This window comes from Globicephala melas, chromosome 19 (genome assembly GCF_963455315.2).
Source record: "Globicephala melas chromosome 19, mGloMel1.2, whole genome shotgun sequence".
NCBI classification, from domain to species: domain Eukaryota; kingdom Metazoa; phylum Chordata; class Mammalia; order Artiodactyla; family Delphinidae; genus Globicephala; species Globicephala melas.
Window position 1 is genome coordinate 55,985,749 of NC_083332.1, and position 15,604 is coordinate 56,001,352.

General features: G+C 57.4%; 1 protein-coding gene across 2 annotated transcripts in view; it reads left to right on the top strand.

Moving 5' to 3' along the window:
• The window catches only part of CMIP (c-Maf inducing protein), a 237,898-nt gene that overhangs the window by 149,029 nt on the left and 73,265 nt on the right, over positions 1–15,604 (top strand). For both annotated transcript variants that reach the window (XM_060288883.2, XM_030863243.3), the window contains exon 3: positions 9,481–9,531. In XM_060288883.2, the coding sequence (XP_060144866.1) occupies positions 9,481–9,531 (51 nt within the window). The remainder of the gene's footprint in view (positions 1–9,480; positions 9,532–15,604) is intronic.

The window sequence follows — 15,604 nt, forward strand, 5'->3', positions numbered from 1 at the left end:
GTATAAAGCATGAATGTGGCGGAGGGGGCCTTCGCTGCCGTGGAGAAGAGGGGGAGGTGGATGCAGGGCCTTGCCCATGCGTCCGGAGTTGTTGGGTCGCAGCCAGACCATACAGGTCTTGTTAGCTGAGTGGAGAAGCCACAGTGTCATTCTGAGGGGCAGTAGGGAGTCACCGAAAGCTCCTAAGAGGTGGTGGCCCAGTAGAGGGATCAGTCCGTTTGCAGGGCAGAGGGTGCTGGATCCATGAGTGCCACGGGCAGGCAGGACGGAGGGAAACCTTGAGATAGCCCAGCTGGAGAAGGGAGGGCCCCGAGCCCCCAGCTCCCTGGGTGTGATGGTCGCTCCCCTGGTAGAGGCAGCTGGGTGGCCTCATTGCTTTGGGGGCTGGGGGGCAGGCTACCCCCAAGGAGGACCTGAGCATCACTCGCCCCGGGGACGGGGCAGTGCGGCTTGGAGGATGCACGTCACCGGGCAGCGCCAGAATGTCCCTTTAATCTTGGCGGTGGCCATGGGCCGGCTGTGATGACTCGCCCGGCTGGGGCTGTGTCCCGCGGTGGCCTCACGTCACAGCTCCCCCTGACGTGTTGACGGTGGGCGGGCGGGCCTGCGGCTGCTCTGCACCCCTGTCTCGCCGGGTCCCTGCTCCAGTGGACGGCGCAGCTGTCACAGCCCAGGCACCTGCGGGAGCCAGAGCGGGACTCAGACCCAGGGCAGGACTCAGACCCAGGGCGGGAAGCGCTCGCAGCCTCCGCCCGCCCGTCCCCCGCCCCCAACCCGGGGAGGCCCAGGTGGGTGCAGCCCTGCCCCTGCCGCCTCGGTCTCTCCGTCACTGTCATTTCCATCGCTTCTACCTTCCTTCCTTCTTGTCGTCACCCTCCTCCTCTCCCTCCTGTGATTCATGGGTGGCGTGTGGCCGTCTTGTTATGTAAGCGGGTTCGAGTCATCTTGGAGATGGGCTCCACGCTGGGAGGTCCGTATGGTTATGGGGCAGCCCGGGGTAGGGGTCCCGTGGGGCCCGGGGTGGTGCCCGGAGGTGGCAGGCAGGGCGTCCCTCCCATGCTCTTGGGACGGTCAGCAGGATCCTCTGCTTTGGTTTGGTCCCGAGTCCCGTGACAGGAGCCAGAGCAGTGGCGTGACAGAGCAGCCTTCCCTGCTCCAGTGGGGGGTGGGCGGGGGAGGACCGAGAAGCAGCCAGGTGTGCTCGGGGGGGTCAAAGCCACACTTCACCTGGGTGCTTCTGGTCAGCAGAGGGTGAAGATGCCGTGAACCGTGCTGTCCCTACATCAGCCACTGGCCACACGGGGTTGTTTGCACTTAAATTTAAGTTAATAAATCAAGAAGGCAGTTTCTCAGTCCCCTAGCCGTGTTCCGAGTGCTCAGGACACACGTGTGGCCCGTGGCCGCTGTTGTGCCGATGGAGAACGTTTCCATCATCACACAAAGGATGTGACCCCAGAACTTTTCATTTTGACCCCATGCTCCGTGCACCGCTCCCGCCATGGGAAATAGCCTGAGAATGCAGGGGGGGTCCGTAGGGTTCCAGCATTCCTGCGTCCCTGAGTAGGGTTCCATCCTGCTGCATGTGGCACAGCTGTTCTCTATGTAGGGGTGACGTCTGGGGGTCACAGGGGTCCTTGCCCTAGCGTGCCCGGTCTCTCTGTCTCGTTCAGGTTCTCCGTATCCACGTACGTCTGTTTCCCTCTGACTCTCTTTGACACCTCTTTCTCCATCTCTCCCCTCCCCTCCCCATCTCTGTCTCTTGATATCCCTCGCTCTCTGCTTCTCTTGTAGTTTCTTTTCCTCTGGTGTCTTTCTCCAGGCCTCTCTCTCCACCTGAGCCCTTCTCTCTGTGTGTCTGGACTGAACGCTCTCCTCCTCTCTCCCTCCCCTCTCCCTGCCCCTCTGCCCACAGCGTCCTTACACAGCTGCTTTATGAGAATTTGACTCGGTACCTCACTCAGACCCCTGGGAACTGACCTGGGAACTGAGTTCAAGGAAGGTTAAGAAACGCTCTCAGGCGGACACGCCTCCCCCACTCTGCTCAGAGACACCGAGCAACACACCAGCAGGTCGAGTCACCAGGCAAAGGCGCCAGCCTTCTTCCAGCCTGGGTCCAATCGGTGTGTTTCTGGATGCTTTGTGGTATTTCATCGTGAGCTCCCTAATATGCCATGTTATTAGACTCCCCGGGGGCAGAAAGGACCTATTTATCTTCCTTCTTCCCTTAATGCCCTTTCGGCTGGCATTTCGCCGTGAGGAGTATCTCCACAAGTACATAAACAGTGCCGTGAAAGCATCCTGCGGGGTGCTCCTTGCACGCCTGCGGGGTCGGGGAGCGAGCGGGGATTCAAGAACTGGGTGGCGGCACGTCACCTTCCGGGGAGTTCTGCCTCCCAGATGGGTTTCCACCCATTGATGAGAAGCGGACAGAGGCCACTGTTCGGAAAAACAAGCTTTTGGGCGGGACAAGAGCAAGGGGGCCCGCCCGCCCCCCCTTTCCCACGAGCTTCTGCTGCTGCTGCTTTCTGGAACGGCTTCCAAGACCCGCTCTTCTCCCTGACATTCCCGAAAGCCCCTCAGGAGACCAGGCAACTGTTGATCCCAAACGCTGGCAGCAGGGGCAGGGACAGGGCGGGTGCCCTTCTTACTGGAAGCCAGAGAGAAAGACCTTTCCGGCCTGAAAAGCACGTGCTGTTTTTTCCCTAAGAAGCTGGGCCGGGGAAGGCAAACCTGGGAACGCTCACCCACCCACGGTGCACCCTTGACTGTTTATCTCACCTCTCGAGACAATACAACAATGAGGGAGAACTTGGCAACTTTCGAAGAGGAAATTAGGCAGAATTTGCCTGGAACGAGGCCCTTTCGGTATTCGAAAGCTTTATCACTGGGAGAGGTCGGCGCCTGCCCGAGCAGGCCTGCCTGCTTCCAAGGGTCTTTCCCAGGCTTGGATCCGGGCTCCGCTGAGTGACCCTCAGGACTCAGAGGTGGGCCCTGTGTCCCGTGGGGCCGGGTCATCCAGGCTCAGCCCTTCACACGTCAGTGTGGTGACTCCGCGGAAACTCACTCTGTCCCCCAGGCCGAGCACAGCCCAGTGCGCTCTCCATTCCCCTGGAAGGCACTTAGAGATGCCTGTGCTGGGATTCCGGACGTCCCTCAGCAGCCCCTATCCTTCTTCGAAACTAGACAAGCCAAAGGAAGGAGCAGGATGAACCCATCCCCTCTGGGATGTCGCATCCTCTCTGGTTCCGTCATCGAGAGGGGACGCAGCTGTGAGGATGCGGTGGCCACACCACCGGTTGCCTCCCCTCTTCTGGAGGAAACTTCTGGCCTACCCTCTTGTTGGCGGTGCGGGGCCTCCTGGTGATTGGAGCCTTCCCGTTCATCAGCACGGCGCTTTCAGATTCCCCAGCCCAGTTCCTGGGAGCCCAGCTGCAGAGAGAGCAGGCTGTGGGCTCAGCCCAACCGGAGGCCCAGCCCAGCTCTACCATGCTCTCTCTACCTTTGTAACCTTGGGCAGCAGGATAACCTCTCTGGGCTGGCAATTTATCTGGAAACCGGACCCATAATACCTGTCTCCTTGGGTGCCGTGAGCATCAGCGATATTACATGTAAAATCCTTAAACACTACGCCTGGTGCACAGTAGGTGTTCAGGAAAAGACTGCCTTGATTATTTCTAGAGCCCTCGTCAAATATGACATGGGGAAGAGAGGGTATCGAGGCTGGACAGTTCTTTTGAAGTTTACTGCACATGAAATGTGCTTCAGTGAACAGAATGGGTATACCGATGCTTCAGCCAGCCAGCCATCTATTCACCTACCCATCCATTTATCCATCAGTCCGTTCACCCATCTGTCCATCCACCTATCCATTTATCCATGTATCCATCCATTCATTCATTCATTCATTCATTCATTCAACAAGTCAGCCAAACTTCCATTTAGCAAACATTTATCTGAGTTTTACGGACACAGTGTTGAATAAGTCAGACAGGGTCCCCGACCTCACAGGGCCCACAGGCTGGAAAGGAAGAAAAACAGCGAGACAAGCGATCACAGGGCAGTGTGACCTGTTCAATGAGGCGTCATCACCTGATGTGGTCAAGGGTGGCGAGGGGGAAGGCACCACTCAGACAGGCATTCCAGAGAATTGCCATTTCAGGTGAGACACGAAAGGTGAACAGTTCAGCAGGCATTGAGGGAGGGGGTGAAGGGTTGTCCACACTGTGTGAAAGCCAGACTGAAACAAAGCAAGCCAGGTTATGCTAGGTTATGCTGCAGTGACAAGCAGCCCTGAATTCTAAGTGGCTTCAAACAGCAAAGGATTATTTCTCACTCCTGCTGCATGTCCATCATGGGTCGGCTGGGAGCACGCTCCATCTGCAGTCTTTCTGGTCAGCAGGGCAGGGGGAAGGGACCTCCTCAGTCGTGCGCTGGCTCGTCAAGGCTTCCACCGGAAGTGACACAAGTCCCATGGCTGTGCATTCCTACCTCGTGCCCGAAGGAGAGCTGGAGACGTTGGGGGAGGACACGATGAGACCACAGCAAGTCTGGGTCTTGGTTTCCTCATCAGAAACAAGGCTGGAGAGGAAAAGGTTGGGTCAGAGTCGGGTCCTTACCCTTTGGTCCGTGGTGTGTTCTGAAACTGCTTGCACAATTGTGTGTGGGGTGGGGGGGGGGGTTGTACACATGTGCACGTTACTTGGGTGCGAGTCCACAGCTTGTGTCAGGCTCTCAAAGGGTTTCAGGTTCCCATAAACCCCCAAAAGACCCAGTAGCCCTGGTCTGGGTGATCCTTGAAATCCCTTTGAGCCTCTGAATCAAAGAGCCGTTTGTTACAGTGGACGAACACGGCCAAGGCCTCTGTCTTCCTCCAAAGTGCAGCAAGCCTGCAGCGGAAGAGGGGACCGTGGCCGCCTCCCCTCCCAGTGGAGTTGGAAGGAATGAGCCCGCGGGTGGACGGGAGACATTGGGTGTCTCTGCCTCCCAGGGAAGGTGGCTCGGGAAGCTGGGTGGCGTCACCCTTCCCCAGCAGGCTTCTTGTGCTTTGCCTCGCCTGAAATTAATTCACTCAGCGGACTCTTTAACACCAGACTCACTGCGGAGGCAGCACTTAATCCCACTGGATCCTGCCTCCTTTCCTAATCTTGTGGGCAGGACAGATAACCGGCAGGGGGCGTGGGCAGGGTAAGGGCTCTAAGAGCTGGGAAGCAGGGGAGGGAGGGTGGACCTGGCCAGGGCCTCGGGGAGGGCAAGGGGTTTCAAAAGCAGAGAAAAGTGGGCGAGCGCCCTCGAAGAACGGTGGGCATGGGGGCGATGGTGTGGTCAGGGCAGGGCTGGGTCGGACTCCTGCGCGGGCCGCAGGGCCCTCCACCTGCTCTGAGACTCGATTTCCTCATCTGTGAGATGGGAGTTTGCACGCACTCTCCCACATGAGCAAAGACTTGGAAAACGCAGGTTGTCCTGCCTGAAAGGTTAGGCTGAGAGGGGAGATGACAAAGGGCAGGTGAGATGGTGGTTCATGTCCCTGAAGAAATTCTCCTCCCCTCCAGACAGTGAGACGGCTGTGAAAGGCGGGGCACACAGACCCAAGTGAGACCAGGACAAGGCTGGACCGGACACGGGGCAGGAGACGAAATCTCTGGAGCTGTCCCTGCTCAGCAGCGAGCTGGGCACATTGAATGAGCTCTGGGCAGGGCCAGAACCATCTGGCGTGTGAGCCCTGGGACCTGGCGGTGCCAGGAGGGCTCCCAGTGTAACTGGGAGAAGCTGTGTCTCTGGGAGCTGGCTGGCTCCTTCTGGAGAGACAGCTGCAGGGAAAAACGGATCCGGCGGGGCCGTGGGGACCCATTAGGACTCCAAGACGCAAGCAGCAGAGGTGGACTCAGGCTATCGCGAGCGGGAAGGGAAATATACTAGAAGGACTGGCGGGATCCTGGAGAGCCGAGGCCGGTGTGGGAGCCGTGTCCCAGCCCAGTAACCATCTTTAAAGGAAGACACAGCCCTTGCTTCATAAAGAATTGTCAGCCCCCCACCCCCCATCTCGACATCACTTGCTCGAGACCCAGAGTCCCAGCAGGAGCTTCTGATTGCCCAGTCAGATCACCTGCTCACACATGGCCAAGGGAGGGGCCAGGAGGCCCATTTAAAGATCTTTAGTCCCCTGCTGGCCTAGCCCTTAGGTTAGCCTTCTGGGCTTTCACTGCCGTGGCCCAGGTTCAATCCCTGGTCAGGGAACTGAGATCCCACAAGCCGCGTGGCATGGCCAAAAAAACAAAAAAAAAGATCTTTAACCGGGACTCACACTGGAGAGGCCCCAGTATGGGAAGGGCTGGGCCTGGTTGTGGGGAAGACTGGTCTGTGTTGGACTGGATTGCCGAGGCAGAGAAAGGAGTCAGCATCCACCACTTACTACCATTGCCCTCCTGTTTCTTGCATTGTTTGTTTGTGTTCATTCGTTCTTGTGCAACCAGCCCTGATGGTACTACTGGCCACGCTAATCAGAGTGAGGGAGTTGGAAATGAGACCCTGCCCTCAGGGAGTTTACAGTCCTCTCGTTCATTCATTTGTTCATTCCTTCAGCAGGTCTCTCTCAGGCACCTCATGCCCCAGGCCCTGGGGATACAGTGATGGTCACACGGGGGTCACACACGGGTCACTCGTGTCGGCAGGGCAGCATGCTGGGTTGCCCAATGGGCGCAGAAGAGGGAGAACATGGGTCTTCTTCCCCCGCTCCTTCTCCACTTCCCTCTCCTCTGCTGTCTCCTCTCTCTTCCTTTGTGTCTTCTCTCGGTCTTTCAGTCCAGCCAGTGACACCTTGTGGGCACTGTCTGGGCCCCCCGTGGACCCTCAGAACCAATGCAGTGATCCACGTCAGCACTAAACCAACCTGGCCATGCCTCCTGTATTCATTTCCTACTGCTACCGTGGCAAGTTACAACAAATTTACCACAAAAACAACACACGTTTGTTATCTGACTATTGTGAAGGGCCGAATCCAACACAGGTCCCACTGGGCTAAAATCAAGGTATGCGCAGGGCTGGTTCCTTCTGAAACTCTAGGGAAGAATCCATTTCCTTGCCATTTCCAGCTTCTAGAGGCCGCCTACATTCCTGGGCTCATGGCCACATCATTCCAACCTCTACTTCCCTCTCTGACTCTCTGACCTCCTGCCTGTCTGTTATATAGACCCTTGTGATGACTTTGGTTCACCCAGAGATTCCAGAATCATCTCCCCATCTCAGGGTTCTTCACTTAATGACATCTGCAAAGTCCCTTTGCACCTAAAGTAACGCATTCCCAGGGTATTAGGACATGGACAGTCTTCGGAGGCCCCTCATTCAACCTACCACACCTCCCCTCTCTCTGGCTACGTCGGTGTGTTAAAAAGCAGACAGATGGTCGCAGACCAGAAGCATGCTGCAGCCAGCTCATACCGGCTTGTACCAGCACCCAAGAGCCGATCGGGGTCAGCTCTTCTCAGCTCTGGTCCAGGGACGGCCCCTGGTAGCGTGGAACCGACCCAATGCCATCATTCACGGAAGGCCCCAGGCACACTGTGCCCGGGGCTTTTTATCCAGGAGAGCCTGTTGTGACGCATTTATCAGCACAGCGCTGGCCGTGCTGCTGCCGGCTCCCTGCTGCTGGTAGTGTTTGCACATGCCTGGCGCCGCGCTGAGTAAGCGTTTTACAGGGATTATCTCATCATTTGGTATCTGCACCGCTACTCCTGAGTGTGGGATGTATTTTGTCACCCTAATGAACAAGAATTGTCCTGAGAGCACATCTAGGTCAGCACTGACAGGAGGTGACCCAGGCACGGACCCTCCAGAGGGGGGCTTCTGGTCCCCGTGGTGGACTCCCCTTCAGCCTCTGCTGCCCCTGTCAGGTGTCACGGGCTCTGCATCATCAGGGAACTTGCTCCAGCTCACACCAGGGCAGAATGGGGGCTTGAACCCGGGTCTGCTGGAGACTCAGCTGCTGCAGATGTTCCTGCATCACATGGAGGGTGTCCCCCAGCCTGCTCCCCACGCGGGGCAGAAAGACAAACCCACCTTGCCTCCAGGTGCAGGAGTGGATCTGTTCAGGGTTTGCAATGAGTCTCCGAGCTTTGCTCACGGGAGCCTGATTCCCGGCTGCACAGGCCACTGAACTGGTTCATTCGTTCTGGCCCAGAGATTTGCCCAAACTCTGCCCCGGGCGAGCTGCTGACATTTCGTCGATGATTTGGCGGGAGTGGGGGGAGGTCATCTGCAAGACCTGGATCTCCTTGAACGAGGGTGACCCCAAGTTGCACACGCTGTGCGTGCGTGCACATGTCCACCTGTGTGGCTCAGGAAAAGAAGATGGGCCTTCCTGCTTGGGGCGAGGCTCCGGCCCTGTCAGAGCCCCTTGCCCATCAGGGTCACGGCGACTTGAAACAGGGAGCTGCGGGGTCAGGCAGGGAACAGACGCTGCATTTCTGCCTTGGGGTGGCCAGCAGCAAACTTGAAACGCCGTCACACTGTGGTTTCAGCATGAGTCAGACCGCCAGTTCAGGCCCTGCCCCACACCTACTGCCTGTGAGCCCGTGGGAGAGTTTAACCTCCCGAGCCTCAGTTTTCTCATCTGTACCATAGGGATAATGGTGCTGACAGTGCCAGCTTCCCCGCACTGACTGACGAGGACTGGATGAGCCAGTCCACGTGTGGGGCTCAGTGCTCCGTCTAGGGCCTGTCAGACGTGCCGTAAATACTGCTTTTGCCCTCAGCAAATCTGCTGGAACCGGGGGTGAGAGCGGCGTGAGGCTGAGCGGCCCGAGTCTCTGAACGGGTGTGGAGCGGATCAGGGAAGCCTGGCTCCCTGCGCGGTGCTTTGAAATGTAGTTCTGCCCGAGGTCAAGGCTGGGTGCTCTCTACCACGGCTTTCTGCAGTTGGCAGGAGGTGCAGTGGTTAAACCCGCAGGCTTGGAAGCCGTGCTCTGGGTTTAAGTGCGGTCAGTTGACGTGAGAGCTCAGGGTCTCAGTTTTTCCCTTTGTGAAATAGACGCAGTGTTGCCCACCTCGTAGGGCTGTCGTGAGGGCTGGTGACAGATTACGTGGATAACAAAGGCCCGGTGCCTGGAGCAGGGCTTGGGGAGCACCCAGGCAGCTACATGATCATCCTCATCTCCCTACACGCCTCTTCCCCTGGCCCCTTCTCTGATCCCGGATGAGTTGAGGTATGTGTACAGTTTAAGCTCTTCCAGGCACCAGTGTCTACCCAGCAGAATAAGCGCCCGGTGGCAGCAGTGTCTATTTCAGACAAGTCCCCCAGGTGACCACTTCCGGTCTGGTTTTACACACAAGGGGTTCAGCTTGGTGCCTGCCTCGGAAGGCTCTGCAGGGCCACGGGGCAGAGCCTGCAGGACAGAGCCGGCTGGGGCTCTCATGCCGGCCTGGAAAATGCTCTGAAATGCAGCGAGCCGGCGACTTGACCTTGCTGTCCTGTTCTTCTCATTGCAGGCTGCCAACAGCTACCTGCGAGACCAGTGGTTCCATTCTCTGCAGTGGAAGGTAAGTCCTGACTCGCTTGCTGGTTGGAGGAGCTGGTCTGCCACCCAGAGACGTGAGGGCAGAGGTCTCCTGCCTTCTAGGAGGCTCAGCCCAGGGGCTTTGCTCCACTGTGTGGAAGCCCCCCACCTCCCTCTTGGATGGTTGATACCTTTCCCCCTTGCGATGGTGACACTGTGCTCGTGCCCGGCTGGCCCTTGACTTTGCCCAGGAGCCTTATCGTGTGGTGCCTGCTTGATCTCAGGACAGGGGCTCATCTGAGGGGCTCGAGGTGATGGGTTGAAAGGAACTTCCGAAGGTGCCAGCAGAGGTAAATTTATCAGAGGTGCAGAAGCCCAACCGTATTTCCAGAGGCTTCACTTCCTTTGGCCCTAATTTCCCAGTTCTAGCTCTGCATGGCATGGTCCCCGGCCTTCTAATACACACAGTGAATTAGCTCCCGACTGGTCACCTTCAAGACCCAGGGGCCAGATTTATGAGAAGGGTCCTCCCAGCCCCCTGGGGAGTCCGCGTTCTGCTCCGTGGCTCAGGACCTTCGCACCCTGCCCCCCTGTCTCTCCTGCCTTCTGACCTTTTAGTTTAGAACAAGGCGTGACAGGCCCACGGGCTCGCAGAGCCAGCAGGGTATGGCTAGGATGACCGGTGCCTGTCCTGAGCTGTCACCTTTACTGTAATCTGGAGCGCGGTGGGGGGCGAGCAGCTGGCCCTGGACAGGGTTTGAGACCATGTGCCGTGTTGGGATGACCAAAGGGACACTTAGAATTCTTCTCGTGCCTCTGGAGGGGCTCTCGTCACAGCTGGGCGGAGGACAGAAATACAACCCCGGAAAATTACATTCCTGGTCCCAAAGAGGGCCACTCCCCTCCTTTCCCCGACAGCTGCAGGTCCTCTCCTTTGTGCCAGCGTGGCCATCTCAGAGGCTGAACGCGAGTCTCCAAGTTGGGGCCGCAAAGGGAAAGGACTGGCATTTACTGAGCACCTACTGTGTGCCTGGAGCATGAGGCTGGCCCATCATGCCTATTGTTCTCTGGGAACACCTAAAAGGCAGTGCTTGTGAAATGTGTGAATATTATGCAGCTACAAGGGATGACTAAGATGCTGGGCATAGAAAGCCAGATTTCGGGAGATCAGTGACAGCCAGAAGGATGATTTAAGAGTGACAAGCTTGAAAGGTACACATTCAGACGTCAAGGATTGCATGTGGGGTTCAGACAGTTGATTGAGCAAGTACAGAACTGGGGATCCCTGGACTTCTAGCAGTTCTCATAAAGACCTGGATATCTGCACTCAATTTTGGTGGTGTTTGGTTTGTGTATGGTTGTTAAATCTAATCAGTTGAATTTTTAAAAAGAAAAGAGGGCTTCCCTGGTGGCGCAGTGGTTGAGAGTCCGCCTGCCGATGCAGGGGACGCGGGTTCGTGCCCCGGTCCGGGAAGATCCCACATGACGCGGAGCGGCTGGGCCCGTGAGCCGTGGCCACTGAGCCTGCGCGTCCGGAGCCTGTGCTCCGCAACGGGAGAGGCCACAACAGTGAGAGGCCCGCGTACCGCAAAAAAAAAAAAAGAAAGGAAAGCAAGCATCGCGGAAACTCAGATCAGGATATCAAGGAATCAGCAGATGCTCAGCAGTGAGTGGCCCTTTTGCCAGGTGAAGGAGGGTGACCTTTGTTCTCACTGTTTCGATATCTGCTTGTGTTTTAGGCATGTGTAAGATGCTAGCAGTTTTTCCCTTTGGACACCCCCCCCATAATTTAGGTATGCTGCCACCAGGTGGCAGTGATATTTCAGTATCACCGACCTGATTTCATTTCTGTGGCTCTTTGCCACTCGGTTTTGATGAGATTGGAGGGAGGCGCGCTCTCCTTCCTTGTAAAATGGCAAAGAAACATAAGGTGTTTCTGAGGTACTGTCTGCTGGTGAAATGAGTTGAGACCCAGATTCGAATCCTGGTTCTATAGGTGACTCATCTTGTGGTCCGCATAGATTCTAGCAAGTGTTCATTGATCCATATGTGGTTACTGAGTACCTACAATATACAAGGCACAGCCAGGGGCTTTCCTGTTCCTTGTCATTCAGCAAGTGACAAGGCTCAGAGAGGTCTAGTTACTTGCCCATAGTCACACAGTGGATTTCAGTACAGCTTCGTGGAGCTGCCCTTTCTCCTCCTTTATCCAGCTGTGTGTGATCCTGAGCTTTGGCCTTTTCAGCCCACTCGGGATGTGTCCTGCTTCTCCTCCCTGATACAGCCACTCTCTCCTCTGTATTTACCACCAACCATTTGGGGTTTTTCTTTTTCTTTCCTTTTCTTTTCTCCATCTTTAACTAAAAGCGGGGGGGGGAAATCAATAGAACATCCAAAATTAAGGACTTTAGAAACCCCACAACCTCAGCTTGAGTTTTAAAAATTTCTAAATGTTGTGTTTATCACTTTTTCTCCTATACCATCGTATACGTCCCTGTTGTAGCCGCAGCGCAGATAGAGAATACTTTTTCTATTTTTAAAGAATGTTAGCTCTTAAATGCTGCGTTCCTGTTGCTTTATCGAGTTTTTATCCAGTTATGCTGACACCTCCAGGGCATTCTCCACAGGTGTGATATTGCCTCCAAGGGGGTCAAAATTGGTATTTTGGGGCTTAAAAAACCTTAAGTTATTCCAGTGGTGTGTGGCCTTCCTAGTTCAACCTACTCAACAAAATCTTACTGTCTAGAATTTAGTTTCAAAGGGATCAGGGCAAGGTGTGTGTGGGGGGGCGGGGCGGATATCTTAAAAGGCTCCTTAGGGGAATGATAATGGAAAAGAAACTTGAGAAGCACCGCTCTAGAATCTACCTCAGGTTGTGATGTTGAACAAGGCAGAGTCTGAGTAACACACCTGTGTGATGCTCTTGATGCCCGTCTCCATCCTGGGGGTCCCGTTGCTCTCGTGGCCTCAGCTCAGCTCTGTGCATCCACAGGCCGTCACAGCGCGTCGGGAGCGTCCCCTCCGCGCTGGACTCTGTATTTTAAGCATCATCTCAGCTCACTGAATGGTCTGTTGTTGACGTTTGCATGTGAGGGAATCGGAGTCACTTGTCCAAGGTGCCAGGGCCCCCAGAGGGGGGACAGGGGTTTGACCCACAACATCCTGGCCCCCGGACCCCCTTCCCTACCTCTCCCTCTCTCCGGGCATCTCTGCCCTTCCTCCCGGATTCCCGCCCTTGGGCAGCACTGATCAGGGAGGTGCAGGGAAGGCCTGGGGCCCGGAGGAGAATGACAGGAAGGGGGTGGGCCCTCAGCTGAGCACGCTGTCCTCAGGGCTCTCTGGGGAGGCCAGGCCTGTTTGGTTTGGGTGGCTTGGCCCCTGAGGCCAGTTCCTGGGGGGATGGAGGCATACACAGTTGTACTGAGTTAATGAGGCCTCATTTCTGACTCAGATGCACCTTGGAAGCCACGTCCTGCGGAGACAGGCCTGCCCGTGTGTGTCAGGCTGTGAGGGGACAGGCCTGTGTGGGTGTACGAGGCCAGGAGGGGACAGACCTGGTTTGTGTGACACAGCCAGAGTGTGCTGCAGCCTGTGAGGGTCCAGTGTGTGTTTATAACGCTGTCAGGAAGCTGGCCTGTTTCTAGATTCAAGCCGAGAGGCCCAGGTGCTCACAGCTGTGAGGACAGGCCCGTCTGGGCGCACAAGGGCCTGGACCACAGGCCCCGAGTACCTGGCTGGGAAGAGACACGTGCATAAGGTGCCCCCGAAAAAGCCAGGTACCAAAAAGCACCCGCTTTGTGTAGCCGGCGCTTCTGGTGCCTCCAGCTCTGAAAAAACGCCTTCTCCCTCCCTGAGAGGGCTTCCTCAGCCCTTGCACAGAAGTCTTGAAAACCAAGATGATTTTCTCCCTGGGGGAAGCTGGGTCACCAACGACAGCCCCAGGGGCCGACCGAGCGCCGCGGCAGGGAGCAGGCTGTGTGAGACCAGAAGCCGCCTGTTTTCCTGTCGCAAGGCCGTCAGGCAGAGGAACGCACTTGGCTCTGGGAAAATCCCAGCCCAGGTTCGCATCCTCTCTGGCCTGCTGCCCTGGCCACGCTGCCGCCCTCTCCCCGAGTCCCCAGGCAGGGTTTCCCAAGCCCCTGGGGCGGCCACAGCGACGTGGTCACCCCATCCTCTGTAGAGGGTAGGAGGGTGGAGAAGAACGTGGGGTCTGTGTGCATGTGTGTGTGTGTGTGAGCGCGAGGGGGTGACTGTGTTATGGGTGCATTGGGTGTGGGGTGTGTTTTTTGGGGCCTCAGTTTTCTCCTCTGTGAAATGGGGAAATTGCTAACCAGCACCTCGCCCACTGGGTCAGTGTGAAGAAGGGCTGCCCTCCCAGGGCCGTGGGAGCATCATCCCCTGCGCCCTTATCAGAGCAGCCAGCGGGTGGGAGTGGCCAGCCCCTGCAGTGCCCCCGTGGCATGTCTGTAAGATCCGAGGGGGTGGGCAGTCTGTCCTCGGAGGGCCCTGCCTGGCGCAGGCTGTGGGGCGCTCCTATCGCCAGGCCTGCAGTAGCGGTTCTGCAAGGTCTTTGCTACCCCGCCTCATGGATGAGGGGACGGCCATTGCCAAGGGCGGCCGCTCCCAGTGGTGTCACAGTCTAGCTTCCACATCAGGCCCTGGGCTGAGCCCCAACTAGGGTCCCCGGTGCATAGGTGAGGAACTGGGGGTGTAGGGCGTGCCTGGGAGCCTGGCTTCTCTCTCCCATCAGGTCGCCCTTTTGGGAAGGCTGGACCATCACCCCCAGTCCCATGCAGGGAGAGAGGCCCCGCTGGTGCTGAGATTCCTGGGGGAAGCTGGGTCAGCGGGGACAGAAGGCCCTTGAGCTGATGCTCCTCCCCTGAGGGGAAGCTGCGCAGGGGAAGGGTGGGACCCTTCAGTGGGTGCTGTCACCCTCCACTCTGACCTTCCTCCTGTACCCTCCTCCCTCTCCCTCTTGGGCACAGGAGTCCGAGACCTTTACTCCCAGGGGAAGAGCCACTTCTAGTCCCGCAGCCGCGGCCCCTGGACTACCCCGCTCTATCCACTGCAGATCCCCCCGAGCACGCATCCCCTAAAACACATGCCCGAGCCTAAGTCCAGCCCTGCCTCAGCGCACGGCGGCCGGTGGCCTCAGCACCCGCCACGGGACGCTCCTCCTGTGCTGAGCAGATGCCAGCACCTCGCGTACCACCCCGCTGAATCCCCGCAGCCCTGAGGAGGGGACACGTCCTCCTGCTGCCCCATTTCACAGATGCGGAGACAGAGGCCGAGAGGTGAACTGCTTGCTCAAGGGCCCGCACCTATTAAGTGACAGAGCTGGGGTCTGAACACAAGTTTGATTCCAGAACCTGGGATCGTCACCACTGGGAACGTGGCTTCCGCTGCACACGTGTGTGTGCGCACACATACGCAGACACGCATACGCACCAGACAGTTCCTCCCTCACACCTGCGGGCTTGCGCTCCTGATCACCCCCATCGCCTGTCTGTCCTCGTGCCTTGCGTGTCGGGGGCTGTGGTATTTTTGTCTCGTGAAGCATTTCATGAGAGCTTTACATTTTTCTCTGAGTCTCACAGACGTCCCCGTGAGGATTATGTGAATTAACCTCTGACTTGGCCATCCCCTGCTTCTTGTGGGAAGGGCCAAGTGCCCCGCCCGCCCTGCGTGGCGCACGGCACACGGCAGACCGCCTGGGCCTGGGCCCCGGAAGGTCAAGGTCAGGACCAGCCACTTACACATCTGCCCGAACACACCGTGTCCCCCGTGTCCCCAGGTTCGAGCATCGAGGCTGTGTTACCTGACCTAGCCTTGCTCCTGGCCCCCCTTGGCTCTGGGCCACACGCTCCCATGTGGCTCCTGCTGGGCTCACAGTGTCTAGAGGGAAGGTAGCGACCCCTGTTTCACCTCCTGCCAGTTCCACACAGCCCATCCCTCCTGCCCCGCTCCCCTCTTTCTCTGCCCTTTTACCACGATCACGAAAACGCCTTTACAACCACATTCGAGGGCAGAGACCGCTCTGCTCTGGCCAGTCCCCACCTGAGGGTGGATTTTACTCCTGCAAATGCCCTTCCAGCTTTCGTCCACCTTTGCGTGGA